General features: G+C 45.3%; 1 protein-coding gene and 1 long non-coding RNA gene across 7 annotated transcripts in view; one reads left to right on the forward strand and one right to left on the reverse strand.

The window, feature by feature from the left end:
- Positions 1-12,891, reverse strand: part of CCDC93 (coiled-coil domain containing 93) — a 142,639-nt gene extending 129,748 nt beyond the window's left edge. For 4 of the 6 annotated variants that reach the window (XR_010322339.1, XM_064287279.1, XM_064287280.1 and 1 more), the window contains exons 1-4: positions 12,722-12,891; positions 7,050-7,163; positions 4,813-4,907; positions 361-472 (exon numbers count right to left, since the gene is read on the reverse strand). Coding sequence is in view for 5 of the 6 variants with exons in the window: in XM_064287279.1 (XP_064143349.1) it covers positions 361-472; positions 4,813-4,907; positions 7,050-7,163; positions 12,722-12,763 (363 nt within the window). In the remaining variant the exon portion in view is untranslated. The other 2 variants (XM_064287281.1, XM_064287282.1) reach the window with 2 other exon arrangements.
- Positions 12,892-12,969: 78 nt separating this feature from the next.
- LOC104846501 (uncharacterized) overlaps positions 12,970-20,144 on the forward strand; it is a 55,785-nt gene continuing 48,610 nt past the window's right edge. The window contains exons 1-2 of the long non-coding RNA XR_002787391.2: positions 12,970-13,396; positions 15,469-15,576. This is a non-coding gene — a long non-coding RNA (uncharacterized LOC104846501). The remainder of the gene's footprint in view (positions 13,397-15,468; positions 15,577-20,144) is intronic.

Below are 20,144 nucleotides of genomic sequence, written 5' to 3' on the forward strand. Positions count from 1 at the left end.
AAAAAAGGTCAGAGGGGCTAAGAACAGAAAGAACAAACAAGAGCAGGAACAAAATGAAGTGGACAGACCAGAAGGGACCACAGCATACAGGGCTATGGAGTTCTATCTTTACCAAAAAGGCAATGAAAAGCCACTGATGGGAACACTCAAAGATTCTAACAGGTGACAGTGTAAAACCAGGGTACATGGAGGACTGTAACCTTTTGAGGATGACATCAGGAAACACCATCATTTTTGCTGCCACCAAATCCATACACACCCATCAGATACAGCATCCAGTCCAGACGGCCTGAGAGCCAGACGCATGACAGGAATTCTGATGCTCAGAGGACAAGACACCACACAGAGAGAGGCTCTCACCTGAACAACAGGAAATATGTGAATAAAGTCCATGCCCTGGATCTGGTGGGGCTCCAGCTGGTGTGGGCATTTCATCCTTGGCAGGACTGAGACAATTTTTTCTGAGAGAGCTCTGTTCAGAAATAACAAGCAAAGAGTGAGAACACACTATGTGCCCCTGAGGACATCTCTACGGTCTGGCCGGCCGCCCAAGTGAATCCAAGGCTTCTCAGTGCCAGGCTGGTGCCACGCCATGACTACATTTCTCCTGGCTGACTACAAAATGAGAAAGATAAGCAAATTTAGATGTGTGTGTGCGTATGGTGTGAGGTCATAAAACTGACTACGTCCTTTATTCTAAAATTGTGTTTGTTCTTCCTACTTTTTTCTATATGAAGATATTTTATGTCCTTATGAAATAACAGTGACATGCAAGGCGCTGGTTATTATTTTTTAACAGCCTTACATGGAAAAATCAAAAGTTATCAATGCCCCAAATTCTTTTACATTTCATTTTACTGACCTATTTTTTCCAAAATTCTGGGAACCACCTGGTTATTTGTTGAAAAAAAAATTGTAAATATTATTCACGTAGCAAGTAATTACCATACCCTGTGGTAAGTGCCCAGAATATGAAGACAATTGACTTACAGGCCCTTAATTCCTAGAGCGCACAGTATAGCAGAAAAGACAGGCAAATAAACAATTGTTAACACATGTACAATCAGGAAGACTAGAGGCTCACACAGGCTGAGACAATCCTCCTTTGTGAGACGCAGGGCCTCAGCCCAAAAGAAATCTGGAGTTTTCTACTCTGCGTACAAAAATATTTTTAAAATAAATCGTAGCATTTATTTTTTTGATAGTCTAAAATCAATCCTAGATTTTAGGAAGCTTACTCTTACTTTCTCAGAGAGGGGAAATATTTTGCTTCTCAAGAGGGATGGTCTGACTTCTTTCCAGCACCTCACCTCAGTTCTCCTATGAAATGGCTGGGTTTGGGAAGGGGGAGCCGGGTTCCCTGAAGCCCCAGAGCATACTTCTAGGTCAAGAGGCAGGCATCCTCCCCTGTTGGGGAGGTTTTTCAGCTAGTCTGGGACTGGGTGGGCTAGTTTTATGGTGGGAGTGGTGAAGGAACTTCTGTGCAAAACTGTTTCACTATAGATTTAAGCTTCCTTCCCTACTCAGCTGGTATTTGGTCTCCACCTGTCTGACTCTTGCTTCTTGTATCCTAACTGGATCAGATTCAAGTGGAGAGATGAGACATGTTATTTAGTGGGTCTGCTAAACCTCAAAGCTATGGTACAGAGACCGGGAACCTTGAGAAATAATGGCGAGGAATGGCCTTGAAGGGCCATATGGAGAAATGAGGGCTTCTGGGTCAGCTACACGGACAATTTAGGTTATATTCCCACCCCAGACCCTTTTTGAAACCTTAGCCAATCACAGCAGCTAGCTGTGGCCTTGTTTACAAATAAAGGATGATGGTGAACAAGGCCGTGTGGGTTCTGATGACCACAGGTGACCCTGAATACCACACCCTGTGCAGCCTGGAAGGGTTTTGCAGAAGATTCATCCCCAGCCAATTCCCATATTGAAGCTGCTGTCCAGGCTCCTGAAACCTATGCTCTAGGGGAGCCTATCTGGAGCTACATCCAGTCTTGCCTCAGCTTCTGAAGATTCCAACATACTTCTCTAGCATTTATATTGAGAGGTCTCTCATAGCGAGAGAGATGAATACAACAAGTTTTGGGTCTACCAAAAATGCTCCTGTTGAAACAAATCTGATCCACCTTTATCTTTCTGGAGTTAAGTAATCCCACCCAGGAATTAGGAGTCCCTAGGTGGTATAAATGGCTCAATGCTTAACTACTAGCCAAAGGCTGGCAGTTCGAACCTCAGAAGACAGGCCCAGTGATCTGTTTCTGAAAGGTTGCAGCCTTGAAAATCCTATGAAGCAGTTTGACCCTGCACACATAGGGTTGACATGAGTCGGAATCAACTTGAGGACAACTAACAACAACCCAGGAGACAGACACCGTTCAGACCAATGTCTGACTCAGGCCTGGGTGAGAGCTATTACAGTCTTAGCTGTTTTCCCCTTACTAGGTTTCATTCCCTGCTAGCTTTTAGGTTTCATCTCCTCAGCCTTAGTAGGGGCAAAACGAAAGCTAAACAGCCCCCAAAGAATGGTCCCTTGGGAACACTCCAATGATCAGTGTTTTGCTCCTGAAAAACAGCTTCACAAGGTGGGACCAAGGTTAAAGCTGCTGAGGGGAACAGTTATCCCTCACTCCCGCAGATCATAAGATCAAACGTCGAGTACAATGTGCTCAGAGAAAAAGACTTACACCCTACTACACACATTCACAGCCGTGAGGGAACATCCACTTCTAAGGAGGGAAGCATATGAGAACACTTTCTGCCTTTTCCTCTCCATACCACCTTCCTACAGAAGTGGGGGGGGGGGGGTGATTTATCCAAAAGGTCCAAGAGGAAAAAGGTCCCTCCTTTCTGGGCAGCCTGTCTTCTAGACACAAGCACCTTCTCTGACTGACACGGCCTGCCCCAGTGGAGAAGCCTGTGGTTGTCCAGCCCTGCCTGGGGCTGGAACAGGAGAGTTTGGTAGGAAGTATCAGCAAATCCATTTGGCAACATTCCTCTCTGATAAGCTTATTTTTTTTACTTTGACTTCCATCAGACTCCCATGTCTTGTTTCTTAATTTCATTGACTTGCGAGGGGAAGAAAGGGGTACCTGTCGGCCCTGCTCCCCAAGACATGATGCTTAGCAAATGATTACCAGCCCTGGTTTTGTCTTTGCTCAGAACAGGTTTTAACTATTTAAACCTGTGGCGCCATGGGCACTACAGATACTATGCCTCTTAGTTACAGTGATTGAGCAGGAGGAAAGCTCCCTCTAGTGGCTACAGATTTATCAGTCTGCACCCCCAACACCATGCCTCCAGCCCCCCTACACTCAGACAAGATTCTTCTCCCTGGCCACTCCTCCGAGACAAATGACTTGTCTAGTTCATAAAGGCCCAGGGAGAAGGATGTTTGTGTCATCTCAGGGTTTACTGGCCTCTTACACTCATGTCCCAGAAATAGCTGGCAAGGGTGGTGAGTCTCAGCTGCATTTGGAAGCAGCTGAAGGCACTACCGCCGCTGGAGGGGGACATGGGGGAAGAAAGTCAGGAAGGTTTCCTGCAGACGTCCACCAGCCTCCACTCGGTGGTTGGAGGGTGGATCCTCTAACTTTCTAATCATCAGGGAAAGTGACAACTGCTGACAGGACCAGGCAGATTTCCTAGTTTAAGATTTGAGCATGACCGCTTGTCATTACAGGTCATTAGTTTTACTCCTTTAGTTTTTAAGAGCGTTCAGTCGAGCTTCCCCTCCACTGCAATGTTTGAAAGACAGGGAATTAAACCTGGGTCTAAGTCCCAGCTCTACCACCCACTCTGGGACTTCGGCAAGTCGCCCCATCTCTCTGGTCCAATACCCCATCATAAAATGAGAGCTATTCAAAGGCTGTTGTGAATGTACATGCAAGTTTTCTGAACACAGGTGCCTAGTAAACATGTGCTGTTGATGGACTCGGTTGAGCCTAAAATCTCATTTATGCACCTCTGAGCATGGGGTCATGGGGCTTTAGAACTGGCTGGGGGAAGGGGATAGAAACTCATCGAACCCTTAGGAAAGAAGGATCAACTGGGTGTGTGTAGAAGACAGTGACAGGCTCTCCAAAGGCACGTGTGCTCCAGGCAGCACTTCTCCTAACTCTGCCTCTGTCCCCACTTTTTCCCCTTTGCCTCACCTTTCTGCCATTTTGCAAGTAGTTATCTTATCGCTTCCTATGCATATTCATAAACCATCTTTTGTTTTTTCCTGGGGGAGGGTAATGAATCAAAAAAATAAAACAAGTCACAGAATTATACAGATCTGAGACCACAAATCCCTCCCTTTACAGATAAAGAAACTGAGGCGCAGAGAAGACAGCAGCTTGACCAAGGTCACACCGAGGAGCTGGGTATCCCAAATAGACTAATGATGTGGCCAACTCCCGGGTGAGCTCTGGGAGACAGGGCAGGGTACCCTCAGGTAAAGTCTTTAGCGAGGGGCCCATGCTGCCCTCTCTTGATGGGATGGGGGGAAAGGTTCTCATTTCCGCCCTTATTCTACCTCCACCCAAATTAGCTGTCTTTGTAAAGAGACTAAATAGTCACTAGGAACTTCGATTAAGAAAAGTATGAGAAAGAGCTTGAGCGTTAAATGGCTCTTACTTGCTAGCTGTGTGACCTGGGCTGCCTTCAGCCTCAGTTTCCTCACCTGTGAAACAGGGATGACTCCTATTATTATGAAAATTAAAATAAGGAACGCATGTCGCACAAATTCTGGCACATGGAAAACACTCGGAAATTGGCTTCCTTCTCCCCCTTTAGGCTTCTCCGTGAAAAGCCCCAGTAACTTACATTTTTTGACCTATTGTTGAGTTTTCCTGAAACAGCAGATCAACATCTACGTCAAAGCTGCAAGTGGTGATGCACCACGTCATCCCTCCCACTACCTGCAAGACACAGAGGAGGTACTTGTTACCTTTCCAGTTCTGGGAGAGGGGAAGGAGCGGAAGGTAGATAAATTAGAAATAGTTCTTTCAAGCTCAGTAAACGTACAAAATTATGTATCTTTAAAGACAGTGAGTATGTGTGCCCTCCTTACCTCCTCAGCTACGTTCACCTAAACCAGAGCTGCCCAGTAAGACTTCCTGCAATGACGGAAACGTTCTACATCCCTCTGTCCAATGCAGCGGCTACTGGCCACACGTGGCTGCTAAGCCCCCAAAGTGCGGTTATGTGACTGAGAAACTGATTTTTAACTTAATTTAATTTTAATTATTTCAAACAGCTACCATACTGGACAGTGCAGATAAAAACTATCGTTTTCTAAAAATCCATCTAGACATAAACCAAAAAACTAAACCAAACATGTTGCCTTCGAGTCAATTCTGACTCACAGCAACCCTATAGGACAGAGTAGGACTGCCCCATAGAGTTTCGAAAGAGTGCCTGGTGGATTTGAACTGCTGACCTTTTGTTCAGTATTTCCTCTGTGCCTAGAACGAGTGCTAAGATACGTGAAGAAATGGAAAGGAGGAAGGGCGCTTTCTATCTAGCTGTACTGGTGCACACAACGTACCAGCTACGTGATACCTGAACCTGATGGGAAGATTAAAAGGTAGGCATTGTTACTCCCTTTTCACAGCTGAAGAACAAGCTTAAGAGCTGAGCATCCTGCTAAAGGTGACACAGTCCATGAGAAGGAGGATCTATTCCAGCTCAGGTCTGGCTGACCTAGAGCCTAATCGTTTTATGATCGTTCTTATTTTTTTTTCTCTTTTCCCTCCTCACATACACTAAACGTGATTTCCTGAAGTCTGTAAGGATTGCTATTGAATGGATGTGTCACATCTAGATTGTCTTTACAGTGAAGGAGACAGAACATTAGTACTCAGCTGAGAGAAGTCTTAACCGAGTTTCAGGCAAGTGCCAGATTCCAGAGGAATTTCTGGGTACGTGTTCTACTGACCGGACATGCGAGAGAACCCCTAATTGTGAAGCTCATTACTTACTTTCCATACGTCTTATTTTTTTTATCTGCGAAGGGAGATGAGAATCCCTGCGCTATCTATCTCACAGAATTTCTCTGAGATGCAAACGAGGCTACAGCTAAGAACCATTCTGAAACGAAATCCTTTTCAGACGCAGCTTGATATTAGAAAAATCAACAGTGAAGCTTGATATTAGAAAAATCAACAGTGAAGCTTAGTCTGGCTGGGATTTAAAGCTCATGCAAGGTGCCTAACAAAACACAGATTCCAGGGCCCCAGGCCAGATCTAAGTGACCTAAGGTTCAAGGGGTGAGACCTGCACGTCTGTATCATACAACCACCAGGGTGACTGCCATGCACAGCCAGGGCTGTGACTCCCTGAGGCACTCAGCACCTTCTTCTGTGAGGAAGCTTTTCCGCCCACCCTGGCTGATGTGGATGCTTCCGTTCTCTCTGATTGTACTGGAGCGCTTATGGCATTGTGCTACTCACTCTATGCTTGTTGTTTGCTTGTTCCTCTTGGCTACTCTGCAAACGCAGTGGTCTTTGAGGGCAGGGCCTCTGTCTTATCTCCGAGCCCTCAGCGCCTATTACAATGCCTTGTGCATAATAACTGTTTATAACTCTACAGGATCAGAAGGCTTCATCCCATTCGGACTTCCCCTCTCTCAAACTCAGAGCATTTTCTACCCATAGGCCACCTGGCAACTGTCCGCATGCACACTGACTTGGGATAAAGCCAGGCCAGATCTGCTGCTGTCGAGTCAATTCTGAGTCATAGCTCTTGATAACTCAGATTTTATATAAATTTTCTCTCTTCACCTAAACTGTCAGTTCTTTGAAAGGAGGAACTATGTCTTTTGTTTCTTTCCATTTCCTAAAGCTTCATACACAGAAAAGGAATCCAATGCATATCTACTGATGAATTATTATTTTCTTTTAATAGGAAATTTGAACGTTTTCCTAATGAATCTGATTTAGGAAGATATGGGAACATAGAAATGGTGAAAGTAAAAATCAACCTCTCCTTTCTTTTCTGACCACGGCTAATCATGCACTCCTAACAAAAATCAGCCTACTGGTTAGAAGGGCTTCTCTTACCTTGTCAAAAGGGGACAAGCCTTTAATTCGTGCCCTGAAATATCCAGCTGCAACCAAGAGCTCCAAAATTTCAGTCAACTTGACATTTTGTTCTTCATCTTCTCGTGTTTCCACCTAAAACAAAAGGTAAAGTGTAGCTGGTAAAAAGCTACCTTGTATAAGGGAACACCAGGCATATACCCTGAGGCCACAATCTCATTGTCAAGGGGTAGGTGACGGTTCTGTGTCACTGCACCAGATTCCCCATGTGGACAGTGTCACCCCAGTCACAAAGAACAGGGGCCCAGTCATCAGAAAGCTGTTAACATCATAGGTGGGGGGAGAAGACACACCAGGTAGTACACAGGTATTCATCAGGTGCTGGAGAGACCCATGGAGAAGGAAGATTAGAGCGTATTACCTCCCCGTTCTCTAATATTTGCTTTACTTGACAGGCTTCTCAACTAGATTATAAGCTCCTTGCAGACAAGAACTAGGTTTTCTTTAAAACTCCGTGATCATCCTGGTCCCAGATGTTACTGACAAGAGGGGCAAGAACAAAGAGGATTCAATACCTGTCTGTATTTCCCTTTCTGATCTCAAAGCAAACAAGGAAGACTTTCAATCTGATCTTTTAAAGGGTAGTTATTGCCACACACCAGAATTGCCTTGAATGATGAATTCACTTAATATATTTAAACTGGGATTTGATTTGAAAAATTTTAATTTATATCCTCCCTTCACACACGTTTATCTATTACTTAAATCTGCTTAAACATTCTGGTATTTTCGAATCTATTTATTTTCATTAGCTGTACTGCTTCTCTCTTCTAATACTGCAGAAAAATCGAGCCTGGTTCAAATTCTCATACTATCTCTGACTACTCCCTCGCTCACTGATGCCTGCTAAATCTGCCTTTACTAAAACGCAGTAAACTCTGCAGGTTTAGAGTTGCCCAAACCCTGCACCTTCCAAAGGTCTTCAAGACTGGCCCTTGGCAGGTTCCTGGGAGATTACCTTTGAGCCTTTGGAAGGTTCTTCCTGCTAAGCATGTCTCTGTATACCTGAGACCCTGAGCCCTGCCATACACTTTATGCTAACGATATGATTTATGGTGAATGCCTATTTTGTGTGCCTAGGTACTTTGGACACACTGCATCAGTTTGGCCCCGGGTGAGGGTGGGAGGCAGAACAGTTTTTTTTTAGGGACTTTGGACACACTGCATCAGTTTGGCCCCGGGTGAGGGTGGGAGGCAGAACAGCTAAGGTCAGTCATAAAAAGCACTGCATGTCTGTCATGGATTGAATTGTGTCCCCCCAAACTATCTGTTAACTTGGCTAGGTCATGATTAACAGTACTGTATGACTGTCTACCATTCTGTCATCTGATGTGATTTCCCTATGTATTGTAAATCCTATCACTATAATGTAATAAGATGGATTAGTGACAGTTATACTGATGAGGTCTACAAGATTAGATAGTGTCTTAGTCCAATCTCTTTTGAGATATAAGAGACTGAAGCGAGCAGAGAGACATGGGGACCTCACGCCACCAAGAAAGCAGTGCCAGGAGCAGAGCGTGTCCTTTGGACCTGAGGTTCCTGTGCTGAGATACTCCCAGACCAAGGGAAGACTGATGACGAGGACCTTCCTCCAGAGCCGACAGAGAGAGAAAGCCTTCCCCTGGAGCTGGTGCCCTGAATTCAGACTTCTAGCCTACTGGACTGTGAGAGAATAAACTTCTTTTTGTTAAAGCCACCCACTTGTGGTATTTTTGTTATAGCAGCACTAGATGACTAAGACAATGTCTGTGACTGACCCCCAAAGAAAATCCTGGGCACCGAGGCTTGGGTGAGCTTCCCTGGTTTGCAACACTTGGCACATATCACACATCAGTGCTGGAAGAATTAAATGCTGTCCATTTGACTCCACTGGGAGAGGACAGTACGAAGCTTGTGCCTGGTCTTCCCTGGGCTCTGCCCTGTGTGCTTTTGTCCTTCGCTGATTTTAACCCTTTTTTTTTTTTTTTTTGCTGTAACAAACTATAACTGTGAGTGTTAACAGCTCTTCTGAGTTCTAGGAGTCTTTCTGGCAAATCACTGAACGTGAGGGGGGTCTTGGGTACCCCCAACACAACTATGCATCTCACATTTATCCTTCCTTACCTTTACTTCACACTTCATGCCAGGACTATTGCAACTGCCTCTCAATCCTTCTCCCCATTAATCTGTCTTGCTCGCTGTTTCCCAAATCATAGCTTTCATTTCCTCACTCCTTAGCTCTTCCTGAGCAACCATCTTCAATGCCATACACTATCCATAAGACAAAGTCCACATTTCTTGGTTTGACATTCAGTTCTTTGGCCCCAACCTATCTTTTCTGCTTCATCCTTTATCATCCCCTCAAAACAATCCACACGTGGCTTTGGCCAACCTAGACAAGCACTGCCCACTCCCATTTCATCACTGTTCACACCAGTCCCTTTCTCCTGTTCTTCTCTAACCATCCAGAAACCACCTTCAAACTTTAGCTCCTATGCAAAGCCAGCTCTGACAAATCACCCTGAAATGGCCATTCCTCTGCATTTCTTTCGTTCTTCAATTTATGTACTTATAGTCCAAATCATTCAGACAATTCAGTGTCTGCCTCTTTTGAGTGTCATGTCTGGTGTGATGTACATGCCTGTCTTTCCAACTGAACTACTGGCTGGTTCAGGAGAGGACCCCTATATTATATACCCATGTTCACTCCTCTGCACCTAACAGCATTAGGCTCAAGGGACACACTATATTGTAATGATGTACTCAACTCATTACATGAAGTACCTAACCCAGCCACGTAATAACTGTTTTCACAGTCACAGCACTGATAATGGAAAGTGATATTTATTTTGAGGTATAAACTGCAAAGACAGGGAGCATACACGTTAACATATAGTTGAACACAAAATTATTAAAGTGACTGATAACTCCTTGAGATGGAGGAGGGGGGATGAGAGCCTTGAGCAGCTGCTCCTTTTATTTCTCTCTCAAATGACCCTGTCCTAGCCTATCAAAGATTCTGAAGGTTAGCAATCACTTGTTCCTAGTGGACATGCAAAAATGAGAAAAGTAATATTAATTATTCACACTTTCTCTTCTGCAAAAGATCTGGGATGGCTGAGAAACCCCTGAAAGTGGAGAGTCTTAAAAGAGAAAGAGCAGCTGTGGTTCACAAAGATAATATAAAAGAAGAAAATGGTATGATTATTTTCTTAAAACCCTTGGGACAGAAAGCAGGAAGGCTCCATTTGTTCAATCATGATTTGTCATGAAAATATTTCCAAGAAGAGGTGGCTGACAACACATCACAGGAGCACCATCCCGTCCTCAGCTCGCATCTAGTGAGCACCCACAATCTACCCACAGTAGTACACTGCCCATGCTTTTTGTCCACTGGCCCTCAGAATGGGGAAGTTTACTTTTGCAATATAATCTGTGAAGCAACTCTTTGGCATATGGAGAACGTTAACAAAGTTCCAAATTCGCTTTGCAGATGAACACTGAAACAAAATGGAAAAGGAGCACTAGCTGATAACACAGTGAATGTGAGAATAACCTCTCTTGAAACCAAAAAAATACAGATTCTTAAAGCTAAAATTCTGATAAAGACGAATGACTGTGAGCTCTTAAACCAGGCTCAATAAATTCTCTATTGCCCTCCACTGTAATTCATGTAAGCTGAAAGGCAAGGCCAGGTCTAATTTTCTTTCCATCCTTCACAGACACACAGGAAAGGGTTAAAGAAATCAAATGTAATGAATTAACTAGGCTAAAAAATAAATAAATAAATAAATAAATAAAAATTTTTTTTAATGGCAGCTTAATGACACAGATCATCCATATTCACATGTACTGGTCTTTAAACTAAAGGATAATAATTAAATTATATTCATCCTGAATGCCTCCTAATTCCAGGAGCTGTGTTAGGCTCTGGAAAAACAGTGACAAATCAGAAGCAGCCTCCTGGCAGTCAGTGAAAGGTTAAGCAAGGGGCAGGACAGGAGCAGATTGCTTTTTATTTTAGAAAGACTCCAGCTGGTGGCACTGCGGAAAGCTGGACTGAAGGGATGTAAGGTAGAACCTGGGGGACTAGACAGGAGTCTAAGGCAAAAGGCCAGGCAAAAACTTGATGAGGACCTAGAAATAAAGAAGTAGCAAAACAAGAACTTCAAATATTATAGTTTAGATCCTACTCTTCATAATCCTAGATCCCATCAAGGCAAGATGTGTATGTAAAGTTTTACCTCATTCTGCATTTTGACAACATTCATTTGTTAGGTTTTCTTAACAGCAAAATGGACTTGCATTCTGCAATCACACACTGACAGACAAGTCTGTCCTTCCCTCACCGCATCACCACTTCTGCCCACAGAATGTAACGGTCCCTCAATTAGTATTTGTGGGATGAATGGAGTCCCTGGGTGATGCCTCACCGCTAACCAAAAGAGTGGAGGTTTGAGTCCACCCAGATGCACCTCGAAGAAAGAACTGGCGACTGACTTCTGACAAATCAGCCACTGAAAACCCTATGGAGCACAGTTCTACTCTGACACAAACGGGGTCACCATGAGTTGGATCCACTCCACAGTAAGTGGTTGGTTTGATGAATGACCTGAAGATTTGGGAGGGGCACAGAGAAGCATGTCCAGCCACAATCAGGTAAGTGTGAAGTGACTACTCACCTGTCAAGTAATCACCCCTCTCCCCACCACCGGGCCAAATGCCTGCTGCAGAACCTTTGGAGGAGAGTGGAGGTGTAGTCTGAATTCCATTTCTCTCAAGAACCTAGTAAAATAGGCTTCTGAGTAAATTAATTGAAAAGGAAGACAAAGGCAACCCATCTAACCAGTGATATCTGCATCCAAAGGGAAATGCACTTTGCACTTTTCCTTTATCCCAACCAAGCTGGAAATCCGGAAACCACTGATTATTCCGTTCCCTAGGACGGAGAGAATACTTAATGATAACCCCCTTTGGGAAACCCCACTATCAGGAGCAGCCACGTTTCTACCCGGCGCTCAGTTCCCGGCCGCAGAGCGCGTCTCCAGCCTTAACACCATGGGCGCCGATGCCAGCCGGACGCAAACCCGCCGCGCTCAGTTTCCAAACTTCCTCCGACCGCCTCGATCGGGGTGGGGGAAACGCAGAGTGCACTCCCTCCCGACAAGAGGGCGGATGGGGCTGCCCCAGGGACCCCTGAGGCTCCGAGAGGCGGAGGCACGACGCGACAAGGTCACCGCCCTCTGCACACCCCGAGCCCAGGCCGTCCCAGCGTGAACGTCCCGTGACCCCTGGGAGCAGCATCCTTGGCCCTCGGGGCGACCCCTGCGGCGCCGGGGGGTGAAGAAGACTTCTCGGAGAGCGGAGACGTGGGAGCCGCGAGCCCCGCGACGCCTCGGGCGGCGTCCGGGCAGGTGCCAGGCTGGAAAGGCCACCTCCACCCCAGGAGCCCAGCAGCGGCTGCACGGTGTCCCCACCCACCCGCTGCTCCCTCGGCGGAGCACGGAGACCAGCTCTCGCCGCCACTGACACACCTGAGGAAGGGGGCGGGGCGCCCCGAAACGCAGCTTGAGGCTCCCTCCTGCGCGCCGCCCCGGGAGCTCGGCCCTCTCCCAAGAAACTGCGACACGTCAGGGGATGGGGGGCCTTACCTCCGGGAGACCCCGGCCCTCCGGCCCCTTGGGAAACCCCATGATCGGGCCGGGCTGGCAAACGGCGGGAGCAAGGCCCGCAGAAGGTTCACCAGAGGAAGCCGTCCCCAGTCGCCGACCTGCTACCGGGGTGGAGCGCAAAGCGGAAACTTCCTCAGTCGCCGCGGGCCCGGGGCGCAGCGGCCGGCGGAGCATGCGCGCTGAGGCGCTGACTCTGTGCGACTGCGCCTGCGCGAGGGCGTTGCAGGCGCTGCTGGGCCCGGGCGGGGGTGGGAGAGTGTTTGTCCCGTGGGGCTGTGAGGACCGCGGTTCCCCGGGAACTTCGCGCCAGGCTGCCAGAGAAGCTTCACGAAAGGCCACACGTCCGGCTCCTTGCATTCCAGCCTCTCCTTCTCTCCGCACTTCTTCTCAAGGTCCACGAGCCATCAGCTGCCCCGGTTAGGTCCGCTCCGCGAGCTGGACTTTGGCATCCTGGCTCCGGGGCCAGAGTGGGAGCACCGATTGGTTTGAGGATTCCAGACCCGGGCCGGTAGCAGATCGGAGTCGGGGGTGCCCCTGATGGACGCGCGCTTGGGCAAACTTCTCCACATAGGGACCAGCGAACAGAGCCCCAGAGCAGGGATACTTCAACGCACTCTGCCCTCTCCGTGTCCGAGCCACTGCGTCTTGTTCCAGGTCTTATCTCGTTTGGGATAGTGTCCTCCCATCCCAGGTGTCTGGGTCTCCTGGGGAAGGGGTGTCTCTGTGTATGTGGACTTCGGTGTTTACGTCATTTTAGCTGCCACGTATAATTGGAACCAGGACATTCCTTGGCCGTTTCGGAGGATGACAGCTGTAAAAGGGTTGTCCTGCCCCCCTCCCCCGCCCCCCCCCCCCCCCCCCCGCGCCATAAGCCCCGTTGCTGCCCCATAATGGCTTCTCCGGCATTTTTTTTTCCCCAAGAGATGAAGAAAGAGGTGACATCTGTGAAAACTTTTGCTATAGAAAAGATCCTTCCCTCTGTGTTTGTGATGGGGAGCATGGGAGGAAGGGCTGTGAGGGGAGTCCCAGCTAGGAACAGAAAAAACACCAGCTAGGAGTCCTTTGATATTAAAGAGGCTGTGTGTGTGTGTGTGTGTGTGTGTGTTTTCTTTCTCTGTAAAAAGTAGGCACTCGGTAAATTTCCTTGAAGAAATTATTTGCACCTTTTCCCCCTGCGGTTTATTCTGGCATAACACAGGTTTGCCTGGACCCAGAGCTCAGAAATGCCATTTCCTTTTTCTTTTCTTTTTTTAAATTTTATTTTGTTGTTGAGAATATACACAGCAAAAGGTACACCCATTCAACGTTTCTACGTGTACAATTCAGTAATGTTGATTACACTCCTCAAGATGTGCAACCATTCTCATCCTCCTTTTCTGAGCTGTTCCTTCCTCATTAACATAAACTTACTGCCCTCCAAAGGTTCTTACCTAGTCTTTCGAGTTGCTGTTGTCAGTTTGATCCAATATAGATAATTCTTAAAAGAACATAATGCTCAAAGCAGACATTTTTTTCTAGTTAAGTTAAACTACTGTTTGGTTTTAAAAGACTTAAGGGGATAATTTTGGTATAACATTTAAAGATTATCTCAGGGCAATAGTTTCAGAGGTTCGTCCACCCTCGATGGCTCCAGAAAGTCTAGAATCCATGAGAATTTGAAATTCTGTTCTACATTTTCCCCCTTTTAATCAGGATTCTCCTATAGAATCTTCTACCAAAATGTTTAAAAGCAGTAGGTGGGCACCATTCAGTTCCTCTGTTCTCATGGCAAAGGTGGCAGTTGTTCATGGAGGCAATTAGCCACACATTCTATATCCTCCTTCTACTCCTGACTCTCCTTTCTTTGTGGCTCAAGGGAAACAGAGACCAATTATTGTGCCTTTGGATGATCGCTTGCAAGTTTTTAAGACCCCAGGCACTACTCAATGAACTAGGGGGTAGAACTGAAGCACTAAACATGTTATTAGGCCAGTTAATTGGGATGTCTCATGAAGCTCTGACTGTAAACCTCCAGACCAAGGAATCAACCGTGTGAGGTTTTTGGTTGTACATCAGCAGCCTCACCAGCCTCTCTTTTTTGTTGTTATTGTAAACATTATCACACAACTTTTGCCAATTCAACTTTTTACAGGTGTACAACTTATTGACTGCATAATAGGCTGTGCAACCCCACCCTTGCCATTTCCTTTTTAAATGTAATTAGCAAATATTACACAAAGCTATGTGCCAACAAGCTCCCCTCCAAATAATCTGAATGGGAAATCTTACTATTCAAGTTAAGGTATTGAGATTGGAACCTTCTGGCATGTGTTGTGTGACATCTTGTTCTCACCCATTGTGAAGCCAATAAAACTCCGTTTCTAAGGTACCATTCCCATAACTTCCCCAATGTGTTATTCTTCCCTGAGGTGATATAGGAAGTGGGAAAATGGAAGGTGGTCATCATTTGTAGCAAATGCTGGGTGGCCAGACAGGTATGGATGCCTAGGGACAGATAGCAAAATCTCATACAGCAGGCAAGCCTAGACAGCTATAAAGCAGCCCAGGGAAATAGGGCTGGAGAAATAATAGGACTCAGGTAGGTCACACCATGAGTCCCCTGTTGTAAGAGCCTTTGCAGTGTTTCATAAACATGACTTTCCTGATAAGAAACTGACCTGTTTTACTGTCTCTGTAGGATGACAGTAGCAGTTGGTTTGATAGCATGCATTTTTTTTTAATTGTAGTGAAAGAGCCATGGCAACAGGCAAGAAAGCTTGAGCAGCTCGTATTTGAAATGGAAACCCCTGCACAGCCTTGGAGGAGACCTGGAATAGACAAGGACAGAGACGGAGGTTTGTGAGGAGTCTGTCAGATAAATGCATCTCTCTCCGTCTCCCCTGGCCCCAGGCGTCCTCCACACATATTCTCTTTCCCTAGTGGGATATTTGGGAGTTAGGGATGAGTCATTCTGTCCCTCTTTTGCACATCCAGTGGAGGATTATGTGACACTCTTCTAATTGTAAGATTCTTGGGAGCTACACGGAGACTTTCCAGCTCCTGGACAAAGGGGTGTAAACGAATACTTTCTTTAATAAGAATTAGCACAAAGCGGGTTCCTATGAGGCAGGGGTTAAAGATGTCCCAAATATCCAGCTTCTCCAAGCTATTGTACCACTCCATCACCTCTAACACCAGCTACTCTCCCTTCCCTCCATACTCTTCCTCCTGTCTTTGGGTTTGGTAATTTGCTGTAATGTCTCATAGAACTCACTAACTATACTTGAAGTTAAGTGGTTTATTGGGGAAGTAACAGGTTACAACCTGGGATTAGAATCAACTTCGAAATAACTGAATACAACTCGGAAGATAGGGTATGGTTTTTCAGTCGGGACAGCTTCTAAACAAGACAGCTCTTTGCTCAGGCGTACTGCTACCAGACTTGGCCGCCTCTCAGTGTCCTCAGTGTCACAGCTCCTTCTTCTCTGTCTCCAAACATCTGACAGGTTGGCTGCTTATATAAGCAAGTCCCCTAATCCTATTGGGTGGTTTTACCCACCCTATTTTTTTTTATTTGCGTAGTAGACTGACCTATCCCCAGAAGGGTTTTATGTACCTCATTTGTGTAGCAAACTGTCCAATCCCTTTGCAGGATTGTCGCCTAGCAAATCATCTTGGCAGAACTACAAATCCAGGGCCAGACAGGTCAATCTGTTGTACTGTAGGGCACCACAGTAAAGAGCTTCCTGTTAAGATCACCTTCATCCTAGATGAATTTTTTTTCATAGATTTTCAATCATTCTGCCCTGGGCTTTTTTCAGCCCTTCCACTCTGGGCTCTTGCTATGACCAAGAAGGGAAACTGTGAAGTCCTGAAGCTGGAAGAGACGTTAGTAGAACAATGGATGTTCAGAAAAGTAGACTAACACGGCTTGAGATCACACAGCACCTTCCTTAGTGGCAGTGCTGGGGCCGGAGTCCTTTTAGTCATTCAGCCATCCATCCACCCACCTATCCATCCAGCCAATATTACTGAGTTCTTTTCATGTCAGTAGCTCTCAAACTTGCTTGCACATTGGAATTTCCTGGAGAATTTTAAAAGTTACTAGAGCCTGGAATTTTTATTTAATTGGCTTAATTTTATTTAATTGGAGTTTTCTCCCTTTAAATATATTGTATCTTATATAAAATATAGTGGTGAACATTGCGATTATGTTTCTTTATAGATCAAAGTGGCACACAAAATTAAAAATCCATAAACAGATGAAGAGTTCTTAGGTTAAATGAGTCTCCCCTGAAAATCCTTGATTGTGTGCTAGCCTATTCTCATGTAGTAAAATTTTACAAGATACCATTCTCTAGTTGTTGCTGTAGTTAGTTGCCATAGAGTTAGCCCTGACTCGTGGTGACCCAGCGTACAACAGGATGAAACATCGCCTGGTTCTGTACCATCCAACACTGTATCAGACAATATTCTGTTGTGACCCATAGTGTTTTCATTGACCAATTTTTGGAAGTAGATTGCCAGGCCTTTCTACCTAATCTATCTTAGCCTAAAGCTCTGCTGATATCCATCCACCATGGTATTTGAAATACTGATGGCATAGCTTCCAGCATCATAGCAACACACCCCAGTACTATAACTGACAGACAGGTAGTGGATCCTATAGTTAGCATGTCACATTTCTGCAGTAAAATAAAAGAGGCACAGATAGTGTAAGCAGTTTTAAACCCCCTCCACTCCGAGACTGAAGGGAAAACATGACCCAGCACGCATGTAGGCACACGTGCGGTCACACGCACACCCATACACGCATACACGGGTAGGTTCTTCAGTACATTTTTCCAAACAAATAATAGTTTTATTAAAGATTCCAATAATTTTCACGATCACACCCTATTAGCTACATTAAAAAAAGATTTAACAAGAATTGACATAGCAATCGATAAATATGCTTGAAAGTATCTGTTACATTCTATGTCTCCTGAAGAAAATGATGTCTAACATTTTCTTGGAAAAGTGATTTAATAATTAAACATTTCTTATTTTGGGGTGCAATTGAATTTTTAATATTTCATAGGTGATTGCAGTCAGCAACCAATTGGAGATCGTTGCGGACGAGGCAATGTTCCATTCTGTTACACATAAGGTCTCTATGAATTGGAGCCGACTCGACGGCAGCTAATAACCACAACAGAATTTTCTGTGCCAGAAACTGATCTTGGTGCTAGAAATACTGGTCATCGAATCAGCCATAATTACTGACAGAACTTAAGCATATAAATTAATAAGGTAATATCAGATAGAAATAAGTGCTATTAAGGAAAACAAACAAAAACAGTGTAATGTGTTGTTTTAGATGAAGGCACCTGGGTGGAGTTCTGAAGTGCCATCTGAGGGGAGACCTGAACGACAAGGAGGTGTCACGGGGAGATGTCAAGGAAAAGGACTCCCAGCAGAAGGAGCATCAGAGATGTGCTAGACATCCTCTGTTTGCCCCTCCAGACCCACTGTCAGCACTCTCACCTTCTTTTCTGCAGCACACAGCTGGCCATTAAGGGATTCATCAACAGAGCTGGAGCTGGGGGCCTGGGGCATGAGAATCTGGGGCGTAGGACCTGGGGTGTGGGTTCTGGGGAGTAGGGTCTCAATAGCAATTTGTCAAAATGTATCAAGAACTTTAAAAAGATCCTTGGGTGCATGATACTTCCAGGACTTACGTACAAATATCTTCATCGCAATATTACTTCTGAGAGAAAAGCCTGAAAACCATGTAAATAGCCCTTCATAAGGGACTGGTTAAATATATGGTATATCCATTTGATGGAACATTATATAGCTGGTAAAAATGTTCACTTAAGGGAGAACATACCCAGACAGCCACTGTTCCCTCAGCCTGGGCCCTTCAATGAGAAGCAGACCCAAGAGAACAGAGCAGGCACAAAACCTGGGCCAAGCCAACGCAGCCCAGCCACTGTCGATCCACAGACCCATGAATGAGACAGAAATGCTTGTTGTAAGCCCTGAGGTTTGGAGGCTGTCTGCAAAGCATTGTTATCATAACCTGATTGATATATCACGCAAGGAATAATTGTATGCCCAAAATGCCATAAGCACCCCCAACCGTCTTCCTGAAAAATGCTGAATACAGAAAATGAACAAAATGGAGCTATGGGTGAACATGCCCAGTCAACAAATAGTGCATAAAAAATTATGTAATTGCAAGAGGAAATAACAAAAAACCAGTCGCCATTGAGTCAATTATGACTCATAGCAACCCTATTAGTGTTAGAGTACAACTGTGCTCCACAGGGATTTCAAGGACTAAGTTTTTGGGAGAACATCACCAGGTCTTTCTTCCAAGGCACCACTGAGTGAATTCAAACCACCATCCTTTCAGTAAGCAGCCAAACGTTAAGTGAAAGGTGGAAGATGGGATGAAAAAGAGGAGCAGGAGGAATAATTTTGAGAGAAACAACAAAAGTTTCTCCAAGGACATAGCATTTAAGACCTGAGGATAAGTAAGAGTTAGGCAAAGTGTAGGGGAAAAGCATTTCAGGCCCAGGGAATCATGTGGGAAAGGAGGAGGGAGCTCAGTGGGCCTGAAGGACTGAAGCTCAGTTGGCACAAGGTTGGTTAGTGAGGCTAGCAGGGGCTGGCCCACCCATGACCTTATGGGACATAGAAAGGGGTTTGGATTTTATGCTAAATACAAATGAGAGCCTTCAGAGGGCTTTCTTTTTTTAAACCCAAATTTGTTTTAACCGGTTGCTGTCGAGTTGATTCTGACTCATAGTGATCCTATAGGACAGAGTAGAACTGCCCATAGGGTTTCCAAGGAGTGGCTGGTGGATTCGAACTGCAGACTTTTTGGTTAGAAGCCTGAATTCTTAACCACTGCAACACCAGAGCTGAAATGGACTGGCATTGGGTGTTTTGAATCAGAAGATCATATGGTCTACTATGCTGGGAATGACAAATTGAAGAGGAATGGTGTTGCATTTATCATCAAAAAGAACATTTCAAGATCTATTCTGAAGTACAGTGCTGTCAGTAATAGAACAATATCCATACACCTACAAGGAAGACCAGTTAATACGACTGTTATTCAAAGTTACGCATCAACCACTAAGGCCAGAGATGAAGAAATTGAAGACTTTTACCAACTTCTGCAGTCAGAAATTGATTACAACCCACCTGAAGTAAAGGAGAATGAAGAATGCCAAAGACACATGGTAATTATGAGCCCAAGAGACAGAAAGGGCCACATAAACTAGAGACTACATCATCCTGAGACCAGAAGAACTAGACGGTGCCTGCCTACAACCGATGACTGCCCTGACAGGGAACACAACAGAGAACCCCTGAGGGAGCAGGAGAGCAGTGGGTTACAGACCCCAAATTCTTATAAAAAGACCAGAGT

Source organism: Loxodonta africana, chromosome 6 (genome assembly GCF_030014295.1).
Source record: "Loxodonta africana isolate mLoxAfr1 chromosome 6, mLoxAfr1.hap2, whole genome shotgun sequence".
In the NCBI taxonomy this organism is placed as follows: Eukaryota; Metazoa; Chordata; class Mammalia; order Proboscidea; family Elephantidae; genus Loxodonta; species Loxodonta africana.